The 21,244-nt window shown below is 42.8% G+C and overlaps 1 protein-coding gene across 4 annotated transcripts in view; it reads left to right on the forward strand.

The window, feature by feature from the left end:
* Positions 1 to 21,244, forward strand: part of LRP4 (LDL receptor related protein 4) — a 160,249-nt gene that overhangs the window by 67,887 nt on the left and 71,118 nt on the right. For all 4 annotated transcript variants that reach the window (XM_060261335.1, XM_060261337.1, XM_060261336.1 and 1 more), the window contains exon 2: positions 4,889 to 5,035. In XM_060261335.1, coding sequence (XP_060117318.1) covers positions 4,889 to 5,035 — 147 coding nt within the window. The remainder of the gene's footprint in view (positions 1 to 4,888; positions 5,036 to 21,244) is intronic.

Here is a 21,244-nt window from a genome sequence, read left to right on the forward strand (position 1 = left end):
AGGTAATAACCAGCACTTTGTAATGGACTCGGTATACCACTGGCAGCCAGTGCAGTCCACGCAGCCCTGGCTGTATGTGCTCCCATCTTTGGAGCCCCAACAACAGCCTAGCCGCCACGTTCTGCACCAGCTGCAGTTGCCGAGTCCGACACAAGGGCAGCCCCATGTAGAGGGCGTTGCAGTAATCCAGTCTCGAGGTGACCATAGCATGGATCACCATTGCTAGGTCCCGGCGCTCCAGGAAGGGGGCCAGCTGCTTCATCTAAATTCAATCCAGTTTTCCCTATGATACGTTCTGCATACAGGCTGAACAGATAGGGAGATAAAATATATCCGTGTCTGCTACCTTGGCCAATTGGGAACCATTCTGTTTCTCCATATTCTGTTCTAACAGTAGCCTCTTGTCCAGACTATAGGTCGTGCATCAGAACAGGTGATGTGGTACACCCATTTTAAAATAATCCACAGTTTTTCATGATTCTCATGGTCAGAAGCTGTGATGTAATCTTTGAAAGACACTGATTTTTCCCCCTGAAATTATCTTGTATTTCCAATGACCGATGTTAATTTGCAGTATGATCTCTAGTGCCTCTTCCTTTTCTGACTCCACCTTGAACATCTGACATTTCTTGTTCCATATATGGTAACTGTCTTTGCTGTAGCATTTTGATCATTGTTTTATTTGTGCAAGAAATTAATGCAATGGTCTGATAGTTGCTGCAGTCTTTGATGTCTCCTTTTTTGGTATTGAAGTAATATTGAGCAATTCCCAGTCAGTTTTCCATATTTGTTGGCATGTACTTGTTGAGATTTTGATAATGTTTCTGTGGCTTGAAATAGCTCCACTGATATCCCAACTATTCCTGATGATTTGTTTCTCCTCATTGCATTTAGTGCTCCTTTTACTTTGATTTCTAAAATGCAGGTTTTTCTTCAAAAGATTATTCTTGTAAGATCTTTCATCCTTTAATCTCTTCTGTATAGTTTGTCAAAGTATTATTCCCATCTTTTCTTTTCTTTTTTTGTTTTGCTCAGTTGACACATTCAGCATGCCTAACCATGGTGCAAATTTTCCCTTGATTTCTTGGTTCATCCTTTTTCAAAGATTTCAGGTTTTCACGGCTGGTAACATCATTAGGGTTTGTAGAATCTTTCGGGCTCAAGTGCCGTGTTCTACTGGAGAAAGTTTTTCTTCCAGATGTTTCGTTCTCGGCTGCGGAGAACATCCTCAGTGGCGTTGCAGCCGGAGCAGGCGCTCTGACCTTCTTCCTTTTTGTTGTTATCGTCTATTTCTTTACAATGGTTATTATAATGGTTCTGTTTGTTTCTATGTTCCAGTTGCTGGAACACTGCATTTAGACTTCTGATTCTATTTCTGTCACCTTTTGCTTCTTGTCTATCTTGAGCAATTGAAAGAGTTTATCAGTCATCCATCAAGTATTTTAATTCATTTTGACTATGGGAATAATTATTTCTCCATATCTCTGGTTTCAACCCATAGTTCTTCTGGTTCATATTCACTTGAACTTAGTAACACAAATCTGTTCTTTACAAGGTCTTTATACTCTTCAGGAATGTTGATTAGATTGTATTTTGGCACTCTGAACTTTAGCTTTATTCTAATTTTTTATATTAACAATTCATGATCTGTTTCACAATCAGCTCCTTGTCTTGCTTCAGCAGAGAGAATAGAGTTTTTCCATATTCTGCTTCCTGTTAGATTCAGGTGGGTCTGAAGCAGCAGAACATGTGCATATAGCCCCTCGGCCCATTTCAACAAGGGAGGTGTTTTATTTGTAGTCAGAGCTGCCTCCTATAGAGGTAAAATGATGATTGACTTTGACTTGGAACATCACTGGCTTCAGACTTCTGTAATTAAACTAGGTTATGATTTCTTGCCATGTTGCTTGGTGTGCTTGCATTTCAGAAATGGCAAACTGAAGATTCTACTCTATTTTACCCGTTATGGCAACATATTGAGCCCTTTGCACTCATTTTCAGCTAGGAGCTAAGCAAAACTTTACACAAAAGCAACTGAGAGGGTTGGATTGTGACATCTCAGAAAGGTTGAAACAATTATACTTGAAGTTTGTGTTTTCAGGCTCCATTTTATGTGGCTTGTATTCTAGTCAGGTGTTAGCTCATTGGATACCAAAGGACCCCCAGTTTAAATTAGTTCTACTTCTTCTGCTATTAACACATCTTGGTGGCCTGTATCAATGAGTGATGTTTCTTCTGTCATCAGAACATCTAAGTGCAATGTGGGATTCCCTGTTTCTGCCAAAAGAGTTTTCTGTTTCAACAATGGCTCAGCAAATCCCTCTATTAAGGATGGATTAGCTGTACTTTCCTTTAGTGAGAAACTGCTACTTGTGGATAAGATCGGTGCTCTGTCTCCTTCAAGATCAGCAAGCAAAAAAATTGCATCCATTTGCTACAGAAGCCCATTCATGGTGGGAACATCCTCAGTGCCAGAAAGGCTCATCCATCTAACTAACCTCTATATTGAAAGTACAATTACTATAATGTGTTAAGCTCTCTCAAGGAACATTTTCCAGAGATTTCCAGGAGAATAGCTAGCAATATTATCTTGCTGTAATGAATTTTAATAGTATCACTATAGAACTGGTGAAAGGGAAGAATCTCCTATAATACACGAGTGAAGATAAACCCTCCTAGTTTTGCTTTTTAAAGACAAATATGTGGATAAATTCCCTTGTCCTTTTTGGAGATTAAATAATGAAATATTTCATATTCAGAGAAGGGACACTATGATTGTTCCTGACATGGAATTTGCAGTGGGCCAAATAATAAGTACATAAGTGAACATAAGAGAAGCCATGCTGGATCAGGCCAATGGCCCATCCAGTCCAACACTCTGTGTCACACAGTGACCAAAACAACCCAGGTGCCAACAGGACGTCCATCACTGGGGCCAGGACACCAGAAGCCCTCACCTTTTTGTCCTTCCCAAGCACCAAGAATACAGAATTGTACACAATACTCCAAATGAGGCTGCACCATTGATTTAAACAGGAGCATTATGATACTGACTGATTTGTTTTCAGTTCCCTTCCTAATAATTCCCACCATAGCATTGGCCTTTTTTATTGCAGTTGCACACTGTCTCGACATTTTCAGTGAGTTATCTACCATGACCCCAAGGTCTCTCTCTTGGTTAGTCTCCTCCAATTAACATCCCATCAACTTGTATTTATAGTTAGGATTTTTGGCCCCAACATGCATTACTTTGCACTTGGCCATGTTGAACCTCATTTACCATGTTGATGCCCACTCGCCCAGCCTCCACAGATCCCTTTGGAGTGCCTCACAATCTCTGGTTTTCTGGTTCTTGTTTGTTAACCATACAGGTCTTTTTCTATACTTATTTGTGCCTTTCATGACTTGTAGTATATATTTTAACTGACCTTCTAGGATTGTAGTTTTAAATAGCCTCCAAGCTTTCCCAAGAGTTTTGACCCTATTTACCTTTCCTTTCAGTTTCCTCCTCACATGCCTCCTCATCTCAGAGGTTACCCCTTTTAAAGTTAAAAGTGGTTGTGTTGGTCTTTTTGAGCAACTCTATTAGAAACACTCTGAACTGACATGTATCTTCCTCTTAATTACTACTTTGGTGGCTCAAAAAGCATGTGTCCTGACTTCCTGCTCCTTTCCGGATCTCCTTAGCTGACCAGGGCTGGAACATGAGACAGTGAGGGTCATATTTTAAGCATGGATTCTGTCCTGGGTTTCTGAAACACTTGGTTAGTCACACATGTCCTATTTTTGAAAGCAGTGTTCACTTGCAAGGAATTATTTGTTACTGAATCTCTTTGTACTTGTGTTCATTCTTCTGTCTTGGAATGGTTATGTATCTTCAGGAAAAATACTGAATATATTCCTATATTTCAGCTAGAATGTCATTATGAATTTGCAGGCATGCTGTTAGAAAATGAAGAAGAAAATATTAAAGAATGAATCAATAAATGGCATGCTGTATATAGATCTCCTTTGCACATCAGGCATAAAGAATAAATCAATAAATGGGATGCTGTGTGCAGATCTCCTTTGCACATCAGGCATGATGGTAGTATATGCTGTGGATTTCGAGATGGAATTTCTTTAGATAATTCTTTACCATATCCTTTAGTTTACATACCTTTGGGCTGTGGGAGTCTGCAGCAATAAATCACCATTAAAATTAAAATTGCTGATAATTTGAGAGTATAAGGTTTCAAGGATCATAGCTTCCTTCATTATCTTATGGAGCTTTGACTCTCTTGAAAGCATAAGCCTCGAAATTCTTGTTTGTTTTTAAGATGCATAAAGGAAAATGAAGCCATGAGGCTAAAATGTTGGACAAGGAGCACTGTCTGGGCACCTTTTCAGTCCTATTAAATAGTTTTCCCAACTTATCCTGGAATTTAGAGCAGGATAAACCCCGCGTCCCAAAGTAAAGGTATTGATTATGGTTTTAAACTGGGATTTTTAAATGCAAATCCATGGACCTTTTCTGTTTTTAGTTTAGATCTTCATGTCTTTGCAGAGAATGTTGAGTTGACTAAAAATATGATGCTGATGTATGGCAGGCAGGAAATGAAGGTTTTTGAAACCAGGATATTGGTGTAAATGTTGGTCACTGTATCAAGCCCTAGATTCCCCCCCTCAAAAAAAATGATTACCTTTGGCTGTTAACTCTAGTTCCAACTTAGTAATATAACCTACAGTGGGTTTTTCTTGTTGCTGTGATTGTATTGTATGGAGAGGGTACAGTTGGGACACAATATCAGTGCCTTTTTATGATCCATGCTTTTGTGTTTATCATAATAAAATTTATGATGTATTCTTTTCTTATTTCTAAGGCATGCTGATTATTTTCTCCTTTCAGCTGTGCATAGCAACACTGAATGTTCCTGTGGACGCAACCACTTCACCTGTGCAGTTAGCGCCTTTGGTGATTGCACTTGTATCCCAGTTCAGTGGCAGTGTGATGGCGACAATGACTGTGGGGACCACAGTGATGAAGATGGCTGCAGTAAGTAAATGGTTCATTATTAAGAAGAGTGATGAGAAGGGAGGGATTACAGCTGACTCTTTATAGTAGTTGGATTTACAAAAGCAAACAAACAAAAAACAGACTGAGGTTTGTTCTCACAGCAGCTAACATCTTCAACAGTATCTCAGCTGACAGTTTCTACTCACTAAGGCCAGGCACATGTTGCTTATTTGGAATTAGAGATGCAAAGACATGAAGAAAAACCTCAGAAACATTTAGAAAAGAATTCCCTTCAAGTATTTTTTTTCCAATTGATACAGTGGAAAAGTTGGTAATGTGGATGATCTTGGAAGGGCGGGGGGGGGTGCTCCTATGAAATAATTTATCAGAATGAGTGAAATGTATAATCCTCAAAATAATATGAGGATTTTATGTAAGACTATCTTGCGAGGAAATCTTGCAAGATTTTAACATTTTAAACACACACGCACTTTTGATTCTGCAATCCTGAGTTTGCAGAAACTCTTTCCAGTCTGTTTCTGGACTCATTGTATGCAACGCCAGCCCAAGGGTGCTCAGGGTCCTAGGCAGGCACCCCCCCCCCCCTCAGCCCTCCGCAACACTGCACTTCATCACACCCCCGAGCCGTTGTACCCCCCTTCCCTTTCCGTCACCTCTCTCCCAGCACAATCACAGTGCACCGGGGCTTGTTCCCTTCTGGCCACGATGCACACGCTTCTGAAGGACGCACTGCAGAAGGCTTGGTTCCCCTTCCCTTCGGAATGGAGAGGGAGCCAAGCCTTCTCCAGCGCGTCCTCCGGAAGTGCGTCGCGGCTGGCAGAGACCAGGCGCAGCACACTGTGATTGGGCGGGGGAGGCCAAGGGAAGGGACGGGAAAATAGGGGCAGGGGCGGCGGAGGCAGGCAAACTAGGCGGTTGCCTGGGGCACCAGGAGGGGGGGAGCCCAATTCAGTGTCCCTACCCTCCCAGCACCCTAGGCAACCACCTAGTTTGCCTAGTGGAAGAGCCGGCCATGATTGTATGCTTTTTTAAAACAATCTACATTGTGAGGCCAGGTTAGGAAGAAGGTGTATCAATACTTAATTGTGCATATTCATATTTTAAAAGAAATCTTTCATTATTTCATTGTGACTAATTTTATCCACAATTCATATGACAGTGCATATATTATCAATGTTATAATATTATAGTGTCCAGATGTGTTGCTTCCTGTTATGACTGTATTAGACTTTTTTTTGGTCCAAATATTTCAACTTAGCTTTTGTGTATTTCTCATATGGCAAAAACTAAGATACATATGAAGGTAACATGGCATGCAGCAGTTTGCAGCTCTATTTACTAAGTATTGTGTATAGTCTAGGGTTGCCAGGTGTGGCAACTGGCAATTGGCATGAGATCAGAGGGTGGGGAGGGCATCTTCATTGCCCCATGATAATGTCACTTCTGTTGTGATCTGGAAGTGCAGGCGTCACACCAGGGTGATGCTCTAATTCAGGGGTCCTCAACCTACGGCCCGCGGGCCAGATGCGGCCCGCTGAGGACGTTTATGCGGCCCGCCGGGTTATGGCAAAATCAGACCGGAAGTGACGTTCGACCTAAACTTGCGTTAGCAACGCACACTTCCGGCACTGGGCTGAGGCGGCGGAGACAGAGTGTGAGGTGATACCGAGGTGAGGTGAGTTCCCAGGCCAGGGTGTGTGGTGTGGGGAAGGGAGAGAGATGCAGAAGACGGAGAACTGACGGCCCGCGGCCTTGTACAGTAACGGCAGTCCAGCCCTCCAACAGTCTGAGGGACAGTGAACTGGCCCCCTATTTAAAAAGGTTGAGGACCCCTGCTCTAATTCTTAGTCACTATAGAGCTTCTAGGCAAGCAAAGAGCATTGCCCTAGTATGATGCCAGCACTTCTGGGTCATGCTGGAAGTGATGTCATCATGCTGTGACAAAGATTGCTCCCCCTTCCGTTTTGCCAGCCTGCTTCAACCAGTGTCAGTGGGCACTGGCGATAATTACTGAGAGTTTGCCTGCCATTAGTGGGCACCTAGTAAGCCTATGTATACTCACAGTTTTGCTTGTAGAAAAGTAAAGTGTTTTATGATTCTCAATTCCATAAATATTCCACATAGTACATAATTTATTTTTATTTATTTATTTTTTTTTTATTTTATTTATATCCCGCCCTCCCCACCAAAGGCAGGCTCAGGGCGGCTCACAGGTTAGGGTAAAAAATGACCAAACAAGATAAAAACATTGATAATACATAAAACATAAAAGCAACATTAAAATATCAGTTAAAACAATATAACAATAGATGCTAGTACAATGATTCATGATGCAATTAAGTTTCGATGGTAGCAGCATGACTGGATAATCAATGTTAGATGTTCAAAGGGACCCCAATCGCCATAGTGTAGTAGGAAGTCCAGAATGATGTTAAGTTCCGGTTTATGGGCCTAGTCCGTTGCTGTAAGTTGTCCTTATGGAAAAGCAAGGTGGAAGAGTGTTGTTTTACAGGCCCTGAGGAACTGTGGGAGCTCTCGCAGGGCCCTAAAGTCCTCCGGCAACTAATTCCACCAGCTAAGTGCAGCTGTGGAAAAGGCCCTGGCTCTAATTGACTGAAGCCTAACTTTCCTAATGCTGGGAACTGTCAACAGGTTTTGAGACCCGGACTGAAGTGCTCACTGGGGCATATACAGGGAAAGACAGTCCCTAAGGTATGCAGGCCATATAGGGCTTTAAAGGTTAAAACCAGCACCTTGAAGTGATACATTATTGGTAGCCAGTGCAGCGCTTTCAGCACAGGCTGAGTGTATTCCCGTAAAGGAACTCCCATTAACAGCCTGGCGGCGGCATTCTACACTAACTGAAGACGCTGGATTTGGGACAAGGGCAGCCCCATGTAGAGGTCATTACAGTAATCCAGCCTCGAGGTGACCATAGCATGGATCACAGTTGCCAAGCCATCGCGTTTGAGAAAGGGGACCAACTGCCTCACCATCTGTAGATGGTAGAAAGCTGACTTGGCAGTGGAAGCTACCTGAGCCTCTATTGTTAGGGAAGGATCCAAGAGCACCCCTAGGCTTTTAACTTTGGGCATGAGCTGCGCTCCGTCAAGGGTTGGTAAGCGGACCTCTGGTCCCAGACTGTGGCAGCTTAGATACAGGACCTCCGTCTTCGTCGGATTTAATTTCAGTCTACTCAGCTTGAGTCACCCTGCCACAGCTTGTAATGCCATGGACAAATCATCTGGGGTGGAGTTGGACTGGCCACCCAACAATGTACATTATTGTTAAATAAGTAAAATAAATTTAGATTTTATAAGAAAGAAAGTATTGCATATATTTCAATCCCCTCCCCCCCACATTAATATTTTTCCTTGGAGGGGAACCTAGTGCCTCCCCCCTGCTTCAACATGTTCAGAAATTTTACATCTCTGCTTTACATCTCTTCTCAAAATGTTTTGTTTTGTGTTCTTAGAAGGCAGGTATGGTATTTATTGAAAGCAGTAGCTGCCTGTTTTACTTTAGTTTGTGTGTTCCACTGATTTAGCAAACAACTGCAAAAACATATTTGCAGCTGGGGTGTGGTGTGAGTATCTCCAACGTTCAGCTTCCTCTGTAGCTTCTGGTGTTGTATTTCACCAATGCTTGACTCCTCCTGTAATGCGGTAAGTGGAGAAAGCAGACTTGGGTGCTGCTTTTCTGTGTCACTCATGTAACTATTTCTGTTGGATTGTTTAAGAGCTGATTTCACCATTCATGTAACTTGTGTAGAGGTCTATATTCTTAAACTTCCATAGACTAAAAGAAGGGCCAGATACATGTCCATGACACAAGATATGGGGTAAGGTGCATCATGTGTTAGTAAAACAAGGATCAAACATTTTTCTCATTAAACTTCTGATTTTTTTGTTTTGTAAAAATGTCTGCAGCAGTCACCAAGGAAAATAATCTTTTCCTCATATCCACTATGGATGTGTCAAAAGGCAAGGATTCATGGTTCAAGCTGCCTAGTAAGGTGGCTGTTGAAATTCATAATGGCAAATTGCTGGTATATTTTAAGCTCTCGTAATGCTTTTCAGTACATATCAATTATTTCAGATTATTCAAGGCTGAATTTTAACAGTGCAGAAAAAGGACAGAACTTTTCCCCAGAGGCTTGTAATTTTTGTATCAGCATATTACGCCATCACAATTCCTATATCTATCTGATCTGCTTCTCTAAACAAATTTTCCACATGCACAGAAACTCTTAACACAACAATTGTGGAGCAAAACTGGGGGACTTACTATTGTTCTTCAACAATCAGGAAAGTATTTTTAATATCTGGCATCAAGATTAAATCCCAAAGAGCAACTGAATATGTTTTCTTGCTAAACAGACAGAGCAGACCGTTTTAGTGTAGGGGCCCTTCAAATACAAATAGAAGAATTGATGGCTGAGATCGAGTTGCAACAACTGCTCACAGGCAAAATAAAATCTGATTCCCCAGACCACATGGCAAGTGAAAAAGGGAGAATAAAATAAAAGATCAAATCCAAAATTTAAATAGAAATAGCCAAGAAGTCAGATCAACTCATTATTAGCGCTGTACAAAAGGTATAACAAAGTTACTTGGATAAATTATTGGGGATTCTGGTTTGTACTACTGTGCATATTTTGCTGTGGGTTGGATTTTGCATAGTAATGTGTCATCTTAACATTTATGCTTTGCTTCAATTCTGTCTTTAGATCTCTAGTTGGTTCGACAACCCAAATCTGATTTCACTGGTTATTGAATGCCCCGTCTTGTTGACTGTATGGATTCACTCTTTGTAATCTGCCTTTAGTCCAAGTGAGAAAGGTGGATTATAAATAATGTAAATGAAATGAAATTCCCTGTAATGCTGCCCTTTCTCTGATCAGCACTTCCCTGCCAGTTCAGCTTTATGTTCTTGTTATGTTTTCCTTTTTACATATTAACACCTGCCTCTCAAGTTTCACTGTGGATTCAAACAATTCTTCAGAAGAGCAGGACAAAATCGACTAGTTTTGGATCTATCTTGTGTGCACAATCTGTGGGGGAGACAGTGCTCTGACATGGGCAAAGGGAGGGCATGCATTTTGTGTGAGGTACATGTCGTCATCTTATAGCATGTTAGTTACAAGAAATCAGAATTAGCTGGACATGTCATGGGATTAAGCATGAGGTAAACAGTGTGAACCACATTTTAAGTTCCATTACTAAGAAACACACACCGGGCAGGGGGTTATTATAGTATTTGGTACCAGGTGCAAATCTCAAGCTATTGTCGCATACATGATAGTGCCACTTAATTTTCACCTCTGGTAACTGCCTTGGATGTCTTCTGGGCTGTCTGTTCAAGTGCTGTAATGTGACTTTACTCCTAGCTGTGGTTTCTTAATTAACTGCACATGGTGCCTGGCTCTGGTGATGGTTTAAAAAATCCATACAAAGTAATTCATGGATCTCCCTTGTATCCTTGCAGTTCGTTTTCAGCTGTTGGTTTTTTCTGCAAACCCTCTTACCACTCTCCTGTAAGAATTCTCACTCCTATTTCCAGAAAAATAGCTTTATTCTTGCAGAGATGGTTATTCATAAACAAACTGTACATTGCAGGGAGTTTTCTCCCTTACTGAATAATGACCACTGCCTGTCTTTACAGTGCAATCCTAAACTGAGTCACACCCTTTTAAGACCAATGAATTAAATGAATTTAGGATAGAACTCTATTTAGGATTGTACTGTAATTCTTTTCTCTCCTACACACTGCTTTTTGCCTTGTTTCTCATTGTCACTCTGTAAGAACCCTTTCAGCATCTAGATAGTAACTGGGATGTGTTTATAGAAACTGAAGGAAGGGTACATTGACATATATAGAGGGTGAACCAGGAAGCTCAAGCCTTGTCTTATTGGGGGGATATAATTAGAATTTAAAACCTTATGCTAAAGCTTATGATTCTAATTGCTAACCACTGCTTGTCATGGGTGCTGGGGACCCTGCAGAAGAAGCTGAGCCTGCAGAAGAAACTGTACCCCTGCCACCTGCACCCTTGCCCCTGCCGCCTACTGGAGAAATCCAAGCCCCCCGGCCTCGCCCTCTCGGATGGCTCGTGTACATGACCACCTGCGTCAAGATCTCAGGGACCGGAGGAGGGCGGCACGCTCACGAGCAAGACGCTCCCTGAGCCCTGAGTTTTAAAAGGATCCTGGCTCCTCTAGGAGTGAGGATGCTTGAGTCCCAGCAGGATTCTGGCCGCCCTCTGAGTCAGCAATTAATTCAAATGGGCAACAGCCAGCAGAGGGCTATATAGCTGTAGGCTTTGGGAGAAGGCTTTGTGGAAGCAACTAGTCACTTACCTGATGTTCTAGCATCCACTGCGGCTTCTGGACCCCCTGACTTTGGGTTTGACTTCTGGACCCCCCCCCCACCCCCCACTTTGGCTCCTGGACCTTTGACTTGTGATACCTGGACTGTGATTTGGTTTTGGTGTATTGGACCCTCGTTGCTCCCCAGCTACAGTCCTTGGACTGCCCCTGGACTTCGCCTGACCCAGCCCCAGCACGTGACACTGCTCTCCTTTTGTTTATTTTCTCCAACAGGATTTCTTGTGGTTTTGTTCCTTTCATTATTTGACTTTGTTGCTCTGGGTGAGCTTCTTGCAGGGATCCTTTCACTTCTTGGGAAGTGGCTAGGCAAAACGTCATTTTCTCTTGATTAACACTTGCTTACCTACTTAACAACAAGTTTGCTTTTCTCTCTATGCTGGGCTCTGCTGTGAAAGGTACCAACTAATCAATGTTATATTTACTCCCTGCCTTGGATTATGTTTATAAGCTCCAATGGTAAAATAATAACAAGAAATACCTCCAGCTATCAATGCTACTTTTAGATGTTGTTTGATCGTGTCTCCTCTCACATTGTTCCCAGTGCCTGGAGCTTTGCTAGACACTGTCTCTAATCAAAGCATAGTAGAAGAGCAGAAAATTGATCTTTGCTCCCACAAGATGTTCCACCTTCTGAAATCTTGTTCTCAGTTAACTGCAACTAGCATTGCTTTCATTTCATGTCTGAGTCACAATAAAAAAAGAACTTGCATGCATGAGAAGTTTTGTTGCACATAGAAAAATGTGCATTAGCATTATTTGTGTAGTACATTTTTATTCCACTCTTCCTCCAAGGAGTTCAGGCAGTGTACATCATTCTCACCTTCTACTTTTCTCCATACAACATGCCTGTGAGTTAAGTTAGGCTGAGAGAAAGTGACTGGTCTAAGATCACCCAACAAGCTTCATGAATGAGGTTGGATTTGAATCTGGGTCTCCCAGATCCTACTGTGACACCTTAGCCACTACAACACGCTGGAATGATCCATTTAGCAAAATATACCAAGAGACCTTTAGGACCTTGTAAATAGTTTGCTACCTGACACAAGCACTGGGGAAGAAGGAAAGAGGCAGTTCACCAACTTATTGCCATTCCTTCTAGACCTACTTGTGGGGAGTTTGCAGATGGATACACAGGGCCGGCCCTAGACTGTCTGGTGCCCTATGCAAGACTAACTTCTGCTCCCCCTCCCCCCAGTGTGAGCCAGTGATTGGGAGCTGGGCAGCAGGAGCCATGGCAGCAAAGCCCAGGTGAGAGCAGAGGGCTGGAGATGAGGGACGGGGTCCACCTTGAGCTGTGCGACTGTAGAGGAGGCAAAGAAGGAGACCAAGCGCCTCCGTGGCTCTTGTATGCTTCAAACAAGTGCTCCACTTCAAGGGGAAGAGAATGCATTCTTCTTGGCTGAGTTTTCTGCCTGACTTCCATCCCAAACACTCTTTATCTTAGCTCTCATAGTGCCAGAAGCATAGCTTGGGGTCCAATTTTGCAAGGGCATGTGTATATTTGTCTGCCAGGGCCCAGTTCCTTTGCTCCCCCAAGCTCCCCAGAACACCTGTCTGAATAGGAACAACTCCCAGCTAATTGAAGCCAGCTGCTGCTGCTGTTTCTCCTTCTGTGCATTTCCAGGCTGGCATTGGCTCGGCCATCCACTTGAAACTTCTGTGGCTACTGGCTCAGCAGAGACACCATCCCCCGCCCCAGCTTCCACTGAAAAAGAGGAGCTTTCTGAACTGCGATGAGCAGAAAGCAACTAGCGGGCAGGCTACAGCAGTGCAGAGTAATGGCAAGAAATGTCTGGCATTCCCTCCCAGCTTTTGTGTAGTTGCAGCTGGAGAGCCCCCCCCTTCAGATGTATCAAGCACCCCAAAGTCCCCCCCTTTTTAAGGAAAAAAACCCCCTTGCATTCAGAAGAAAATTGAGCATATGTACTTCAGGGTGCAGTTTGGACTAGGCAAACAAATACACTTGCTGCTTTTGTAGAGACTGGAGCACTGAGAAAGTTTGCAGGAGAAAGGAAGGAAAGGCTTTCCAAATTCTTTCCCGGGCTTCAAAAAATCTTCATTGCCTTTTGGCAATGGGGGGGTGGAGTTTTTGTCAAAGTGGGGAAAAAAAGATTCATCAGAACCCAAACTTAGCCTGACTTGGGGCTTGCACTACAAAGTCAAGGGGTTCTTCTGAAGACAGCAACACGTAGCTGCGGCTCCCAGCAAGCGGGGCATCCACCTCCAGAGAAAGCTGCAGGAACTTCCTACCACCGCTTTCTGCACTTCTAGTTCTGTTGATACTGCTTGAAGAAAGCCTCTATACCTCCCTACTTTTGTTCCAGGAAAGGCAAGGGAGAGTATCCATCTCTCCTTTGCCCTGGTGACATGTGAGAAGTGGTACAACAGCAGCTGATAATTAGTATTTAAATTACATATTGCTCTCTGGTGCAATTGGCATGAATTCTACTGACGGAGGCATGGGGAATCTGGGCCAAAGAGGCAGGAGGGGGACAGACTGAGGTGGGGAAGGAAGCCGGCCCGGTGGCTCTCCCTGCTGCCCCACGCTCAGGGAGGAGAAGTGGTGGGGACGGGTAGGCAGGTAAGTGAGCTCTTGGTGCAATTGACATGGGCTCCTACTGATGGAGGCCCAGGAAGTCTGGGGCCGAAGAGGCAGGAGGAGGAGAACCAGGGTGGGGAAGGAGGCTGGCTGGGTGGCTCTCCCTACTGCCCCATGCTCAGGGAGGAGAAGTGGCAGAGGGTGGGTAAGCAAGTTCTTGGGCACTTTTGGCACATCAACTCTCCATGGGAGAGTTGCAATTGACATAGCTTGGCTCCGGCACCAACTGGCAATAGGTCATCTCTGTCAGTGTGGTTGCCCTTTGCCAGCGTCCCCTCTGGCAGCAGGAGTGAAAGTGACCAGATCGAGCTTCATAGTCCCAGGGATCCTCCGCAGCACGCTGCCAGTGAGACTGTGTAGTCATGTAAGTGGCAACCAGTCAAGTGCTCCTGGGAGGCCAGCGTACTAGGCAATTGCCTAAATTGCCTAGTGGCAGGTCAGCCATGTGGATACAGAAAAATAAATGATTTCTACTTAAAAGCTAGAAGTAATTGTTTCAGTAAGAGCCATAGGAGTTAAGGATGAGAAACTCATGAGGTGATGGTTGTCTATTACCATAGAAAGAAGTGATCAGCAGATCTAGGAGATGGGAATTTAATTTCCAAGGATCAGGAGAAGACCCTGAATCAAAATTATTGTGCCATCTACCCAGCTCAACATTCAGTTTTCTCTCATGTCTGGAAGCAGCTGAGGGAGAATTTTGAGTAGGTGGCACATATCTGATATCCTAGGAAGAAAATAATATTGAAAAAGGATTGATGCTGTGCCAGTTTGTTCTGCTTTTTTTTTGCTAAGACCAGACCCTGTAACACATTTGTAATAGTTAGCAACTGTGGGCTTTTACTATCAAAACTTGGAAACTAAATAATGAGATTGAACCTTACTGGGCTGCTACAGATGGACTAATTCTCATGATTACAGAGGAATCAAAAGATTTAGTTTGGATAATTGCACAAACAAACAGAACAGGGGAATGATGGAGCTACTGAGGCAATGGTGCCAGCATGCACATTAAAAAAAATCCATTATTTTATTGTGTCTTTTTATAAAGCTAATTAGTGAAGGAACTGAAGCACAGAATATATTTAAAGAACTCACAACTGTTGTATTGAAGTCAGATTGGATATATGCCAGGCGCTGAAGCAGGAAACACAGGTGACAGCAAGCCCATGTACATTCTGGTTAGTTGGATAGCTTCTGCATCTGTTGAGTCATTTCCCAGTGATGGCACTGGAGTGTCAAATATGCTAGTCATCTGGCTAAGAAGGGTGTGTTGTTCAGGTTTTAGTTTCTTGTGGTTTACATAGGACCTTTCCACTAGGTCTTTCCATGCATTTAAGAAGACTGATTTGAGAACCTCTGCTTGCTAGTGGTACAAAATCTGGGGGATGGGAATTGTGTTGTTAGATGCCAATGATGTTATAAGTATTTACCAATTAGTGCTCTGCAGCACTTACTCTTAAAATTTATAAGAACTTTAGAAGCACCTCAATTCAGGTTGTTTCTTTACTGGGAAACTGTAGCCACTCTCTCCCAAGGTATGCACTTGAAGGGAGAAGGTGTCACAGCTCTCTGGAAAGAAAGTCATAACAACCCCCAGTAGGACTTGTGTTGCCCCAGTCTCTCTCTCTCTCTCTCTCTCTCTCGGCTTGGCTTCGCGAACGAAGATTTAAGAAGGGTGCAATAGTCCACGTTTGCTGCAGGCTCGCTGGTGGCTGACAAGACCAATGTGGGACAGGCAGGTCCGGCCACAGCGGCTGCAGGGAAAAGTCTGATTTAGGGTTGGTCCTGTAGCAGTGCGATTCTTCCTCAATCTCCTTTTGTCCTCAAGACCAGCTATGCGTGCGTTCTCAAAGGAAGAGACAGCCTGGTGGATGGTGTGCCTCCATGCTTTGCGATCTGAGGCTAGGTCAGACCACTGGTGATGGTTGATGTGACAGGTGCTAAGGGATTTCTTCAAGGAGTCCTTGTACCTCTTCTTTGGTGCCCCTCTATTTCGATGGCCGGTGGAGAGTTCACCGGAGAGTGCCCCAGTACAAAAGTAACATTGGCCTCAATCCACCATGCTACTGCAGATATTCCTGAGGCCAACAAGTGCATTTAGTTAGATTGTTAACAATTATTCCATTCATCTGGGGGGATGCTATAAAGGGAATGGAGGTCTGATTTCAGACCGTATAATGAGCAGTGTGTTTTTAAACAGTGCTATGTGGATGGGGCTCTTTTGCTCAGGGAAATTGTGCAGAGCACCCATTTGAATGAAAAGTTCAATAGTCTGCTTTTCCAACACAAATGACCTTAACTAGATTCTCTGTCAATCAGGCCTGCTCTCAATTCCGAATCCTTAAGTATGCAGGGTCCAGGACAGTAGAGTGGACATGTACATACGCAAGGTAGTGGAGAAACTCCCCATTTTCCCCAGTTCATTCAGTTATCCTCTTCCAACCATGCCATGAAGTCTGTAACCCTAAGCAAACTTTGAAGGGGGATTTGCCTTGAGCAGGAGTTGTTCAGAATCAGGATGATGCCAGAGTTGGCCTTTCTAGATAGATATTGTTTTTTAAATGATCAAGGATTTCTTTAGCTGTGAGCTGGCAAGAATTCAGAGAGACAACGCCTGACAATAATCTGTGACTGCTCCATCACTGCTGAGTGGAGCCTACATGTGTCTTATTTTCTCAGTTTACAGAGGAATAGGGGCTTAAGGGTGTTAGTGACATGACAGATCTGCACATTTAGATTCATTATTTGAGGGGGTCTGAGCTCCTAGATTAAGGAAAAGTGGACTTTCCCCCAGGGTGTCCCATGGAATATGCTCCACTGTACAAGCAATAGGGCAGGCTTGTTAGATTCTATTGAGCCACATTTGTGCACATGTGTTCCTTTCTCTGAGCATCTGAATTGTATGAAAATTAAATGGGTTTTTGCCCCTTAAATACCCCTTTGAGACTATCCATTATTCTTGTACAGTAAACAAGGAAAGAGAAATGATAATATCTTCTGCCAGACTATATTACATTACTTTACTCACTTCTTTCTCAAGGAGTTCAGGCCAGTGTACATGATCCCTTGGCTACTCTCTGCTTTTTATTCTTACAGCAACCTTGTGAAGTATGTTACACAGCCATAATAGTAACTAGCTCAAGGTGACCCACTGACTTTCATGACTGAGTAGGGATTTGAACCACTGTCTCTCAAATCAAAGTCTTGCTACTATACCACATTGTCCATCTGTTCAGCAGGACAACAGCTGTTAGTTCTGAAGTACTGGATAATCTAGATAGTCTTTCCTTGACCATTCTTTTGGAATCCTCAGAATTGCCATTGGATATCGTATCAATGTTCAGCTTGGATTAAACACTTAACGATCATCCTGCAACAATAGGAAAGCACATTTCCTTCTCTAGCCATGACGGTGGCAAAAATGTTAGTGGCTCTAGTGTAGACATAGTCTGGCTGTGGCTGAAATGGCTGACATGCTTGTTGTCTGCTGAAGAGGGAATAAGGGTCCCCTTTGTGTTTAACCATTTTTCTTTATGTCATCCCCCCCACCCCATTTCCCTAACCTGAAGCTCATTTTTCATATTTGAGAGGAGTATTAAATTGGGAAGAACTGCTCCCTGTAGGGTTGGAATTTCATTTTGAGCAGTTGCCTCATGAGAGTAGCAACAGTTCAATGGGATAATGGTATCTGCTCTGAACCAGTGCTAATAGTCTAACCCTGTGGGAGCCAAAAGAATTCTCCCCCAGAGAGCTAGCATGCAAATTCCCTTCCAGGCGGCTACTGCACAGGCCTTTGTTGATTAGTCACACTGGGGCTCAAGGCAGCAGACAGCAATACATATGTTGGGAGGGGAGTTACAGCCTCCAAGCTGCAGCTGAGGACTGGGAGTCTAGTCTATGTACAGAGTCTGATTTGATGGCAGAGGGGCCAGCAATGCTGAGTTTCTCTTCAGGCCTTTTTTGTGAGGAGAAAAACAATATTTTTTGAAATTATTAGAACTAAAAAACAACATTGATAACAGGCTGCTTCTTGCTGGACAGGATGAGAAAGTAGCTAAGCATCTGACACAGAAAAGAATTGGTAACAAATGTATATTTGGATAGACAGTGACAAAATCATGAAGCATGTCTTTACTACAATGCATTTAAGCAGTAAGAAAAAAGCAAGTTTTTGCAATGACTTGATAACTAATTTTGCATGTAGGGTTTCATTCACTCTTTAACTCATGTATAGTGCTTATTTATTTGGAGTGGTGTATAATTGTCAAAAGGAGCCCTATGGTGCAGAGTGGTAAGCGGCAGTACTGCAGTCCAAGCTCTGCTCACGACCTGAGTTCGATCCCGGTGGAAGCTGGGTTCAGGTAGCTGGCTCAACGTTGATGCAGCCTTCCATCCTTCCAAGGTTGGTAAATGAGTACCCAGCTTGCTGGGGGTAAAGTGTAGATGACTGAGGAAGGCAATGGCAAACCACCCCATAAAAAGTCTGCCATGAAAATGTCATGATGTGACATCACCCCAGAGTCGGAAATGACTGGTGCTTGCACAGGGACTACTTTTACCTTTATAATTGGCAAGCAGTGAGTGTTGTTAAACTGAGTGCTTCTGAGAGGAGAAAGTGGCATATAAATCCCCTAAAGAAATGTTAAAAACGTGTGTAAGTGCTGTCAAGTTAAAAATGCAAGACCATAATTCATAATTCCAGTTTATCCTACATAATTTGGGCATCCCTGTGTGCTTAAGCTCTTCAACGTACTAATCATGTGTTTATAATATCTTCAAGTCCCCTTTGAGAGACTATGTAGAAGGATGGAACTGCTTGGCTTCCCTAACCTACTTAAGTCTTGCCTTGGCTATCTTTCTTTTCTTGAAGGTTCAAATGGGATGCTTGCCTCCCAACATGCAGAGCCTCTATAGGTCCCTATTGCATACAGTTTGAGCTAACTTTTGTTTTAATCTTGAAGAGTGGGGGGAGGCACGGCTGTTGTAGTGTTGGGATGAAAGTGACTTATCAAGTTACTCAGTTGCTTCACTGAAAAGAAATATGGGGCAGAACTGCACTTAAAATTTAGAAGCTGTGGTTGGACTGCAAATTTGTAAGGGGGAAGGGTGAAATGATAGTGCTAAAAACATGATACATAAAACAGACTATATGAGCCTTGCTGGAACAGATCATGACTTCATCTAGTCCAGCACCTTTATTCTAACAGTGGCTAGAAAGATGCTACCAAAATGCACACAAACAATGCATGTAAGAAGAAACCCCATCACACCTTTTATCTGGTATTTATATAGCATATGGACAATACCTTATTTAGCTTTTATGGCTAATATTGCTATACTTATCTTCCATGAATCCACTGTGATGTTCCCCTCTGGCTGACACTGAAACCTATCATTCTGCCATCATTTGGAAGTCAACCACTGAGCTTCCCTGGGTCTTTGAATGGAAAGAGGAGGGGGTTACACCAGCTGGTTCTCTCCCCGGTTACTTGCTTTCACAGTCCTAGAGCAGGATCCATTGCTTCTGCTCTGTCCTATTGTGGGACCTGCTTTTTTGGTTTAGTCTACCTCAGTCCCCTGCCCTTCAGATGGTCTAGCTCAGAGGTGTCAAAGTCATTTATTAGGAGGGCTGGATCTGACATAAATGTCACATTGTGAGGGGTGGGGGTGGAGTGACACTTCATCATGGCAGGCACACATTGATAGTGCTTCGATCCCCTTGCCTCTCTAAAAACAACAGAAGCCTCAAGCGACTAAAAACTCTTACCTGCAATAGGAAAGAATGCTGCACCAAAGGCAAAGATAAATCTGAAGACCATGGAAATGGTAAAAAGCTTCTTTGCCCTGGGAGACACCTCTAAATCACTGAGGCCACAGCCAACTTCAGGGCCCAATATGGTGCCTGGCTCTAAAACACCTCACCCCAACTCAGAAGGCTCTGAACCCCCTCTATGTCGCCAAGATTTGGTTGATTTGAGGGACTACTTAACCTTGTTGGAGGAACTATTCCAGATGGTTAATACAAAACTGGACACTTTTGCTGGAGAGTTAAAAGAAACCTACAAAATGGCAGAAAATGCAACAGAAATTATTTATACTATCCAGGAAGACATAAATAAAATTATTACAAAACTCAGAAAAACTTATGAAAATTAGGATATTTAGTCTAGAAAATTTGGATTTTGGCACTTACATAATCTTGAGATTCACTACATAGAGGAGGGAGTGTAAGAGGATATGGAACTGGGGAAATATTTAGCTTTGTGGCTTGGAAAAACTTTTAAGTTGGAAAGGGAATTCACTCGCATTATAACCAGAGTGACTAGAGTAGGTCCTATGGTGATGGTGAGATGAGGCTGCCCTAGAGACATTGTCCAATTTTTGTCCTTGGGTGTTCAGGGAAATTCTAAAGGAAGCTCGGCAGAAAGGCACTGTTGAACATAATGGGGGGGGGGGTCCTTATTTTATCAGATTTGGCACATGAAGCATTAGAAAAACAGAGATAATTAAAAATGGTTGCAGCTAAGCTTTTTACTGCTAACATTCGATTCCGGTGGAATGCAACCTCTGATATTCTGGTATATTGGAATGGAACTCTGCATTAAGCCACTGATGAGGAATCAGGAAAAGAGTTGTCATCTGCCCTTAACATTGTATGGACTCCGGAAGAACAAGAAGAGTTGCTGAATTCATCATAGCCACGAAAACCTCCGCTGTTGCCAGACTCTGAATAGGGGTCTTAGTGTACTCTGATGCCTTTAAGCATTGCTTCTTCATGGTTCTGAATAGCTGCTTAACTATGCGTGAGAGACACATCTGCTCTGTAGTACATCCTTTTGTTTGATAAATTGAATATTGATAAGTTACTAGAAATAAGTTAGATAAGGAAATAGAATAAATTTGGAACTAAGTTGTAAGTACTTTACCAGCTACATAAATCTAGAATAATAATTCATTAGTAATGGTAAGGCAAATCATCTTTAAAAAATTGAATTTAAATAGGAAGTTAAGACTCTCATACATTTATATATAAAGCACTTTAATAAACAATTACAGTGAGTTATTTGGCAATTTTTATTAATATTAGTTGATTGTTTTGTTATTAAAAAGTCTACTGGGAGGAAAGGAACAGTATTGCATAGATTATTTATATATTATAGTATTGCATAGAAGTGTTAAATATTAATACTCAAGAGTTAAATAATATATTGGTTGCTTAGTACCCAGCTTGCTGGG

The sequence above is a fragment of the Heteronotia binoei genome, chromosome 21 (assembly GCF_032191835.1).
Source record: "Heteronotia binoei isolate CCM8104 ecotype False Entrance Well chromosome 21, APGP_CSIRO_Hbin_v1, whole genome shotgun sequence".
Lineage (NCBI taxonomy): Eukaryota > Metazoa > Chordata > Lepidosauria > Squamata > Gekkonidae > Heteronotia > Heteronotia binoei.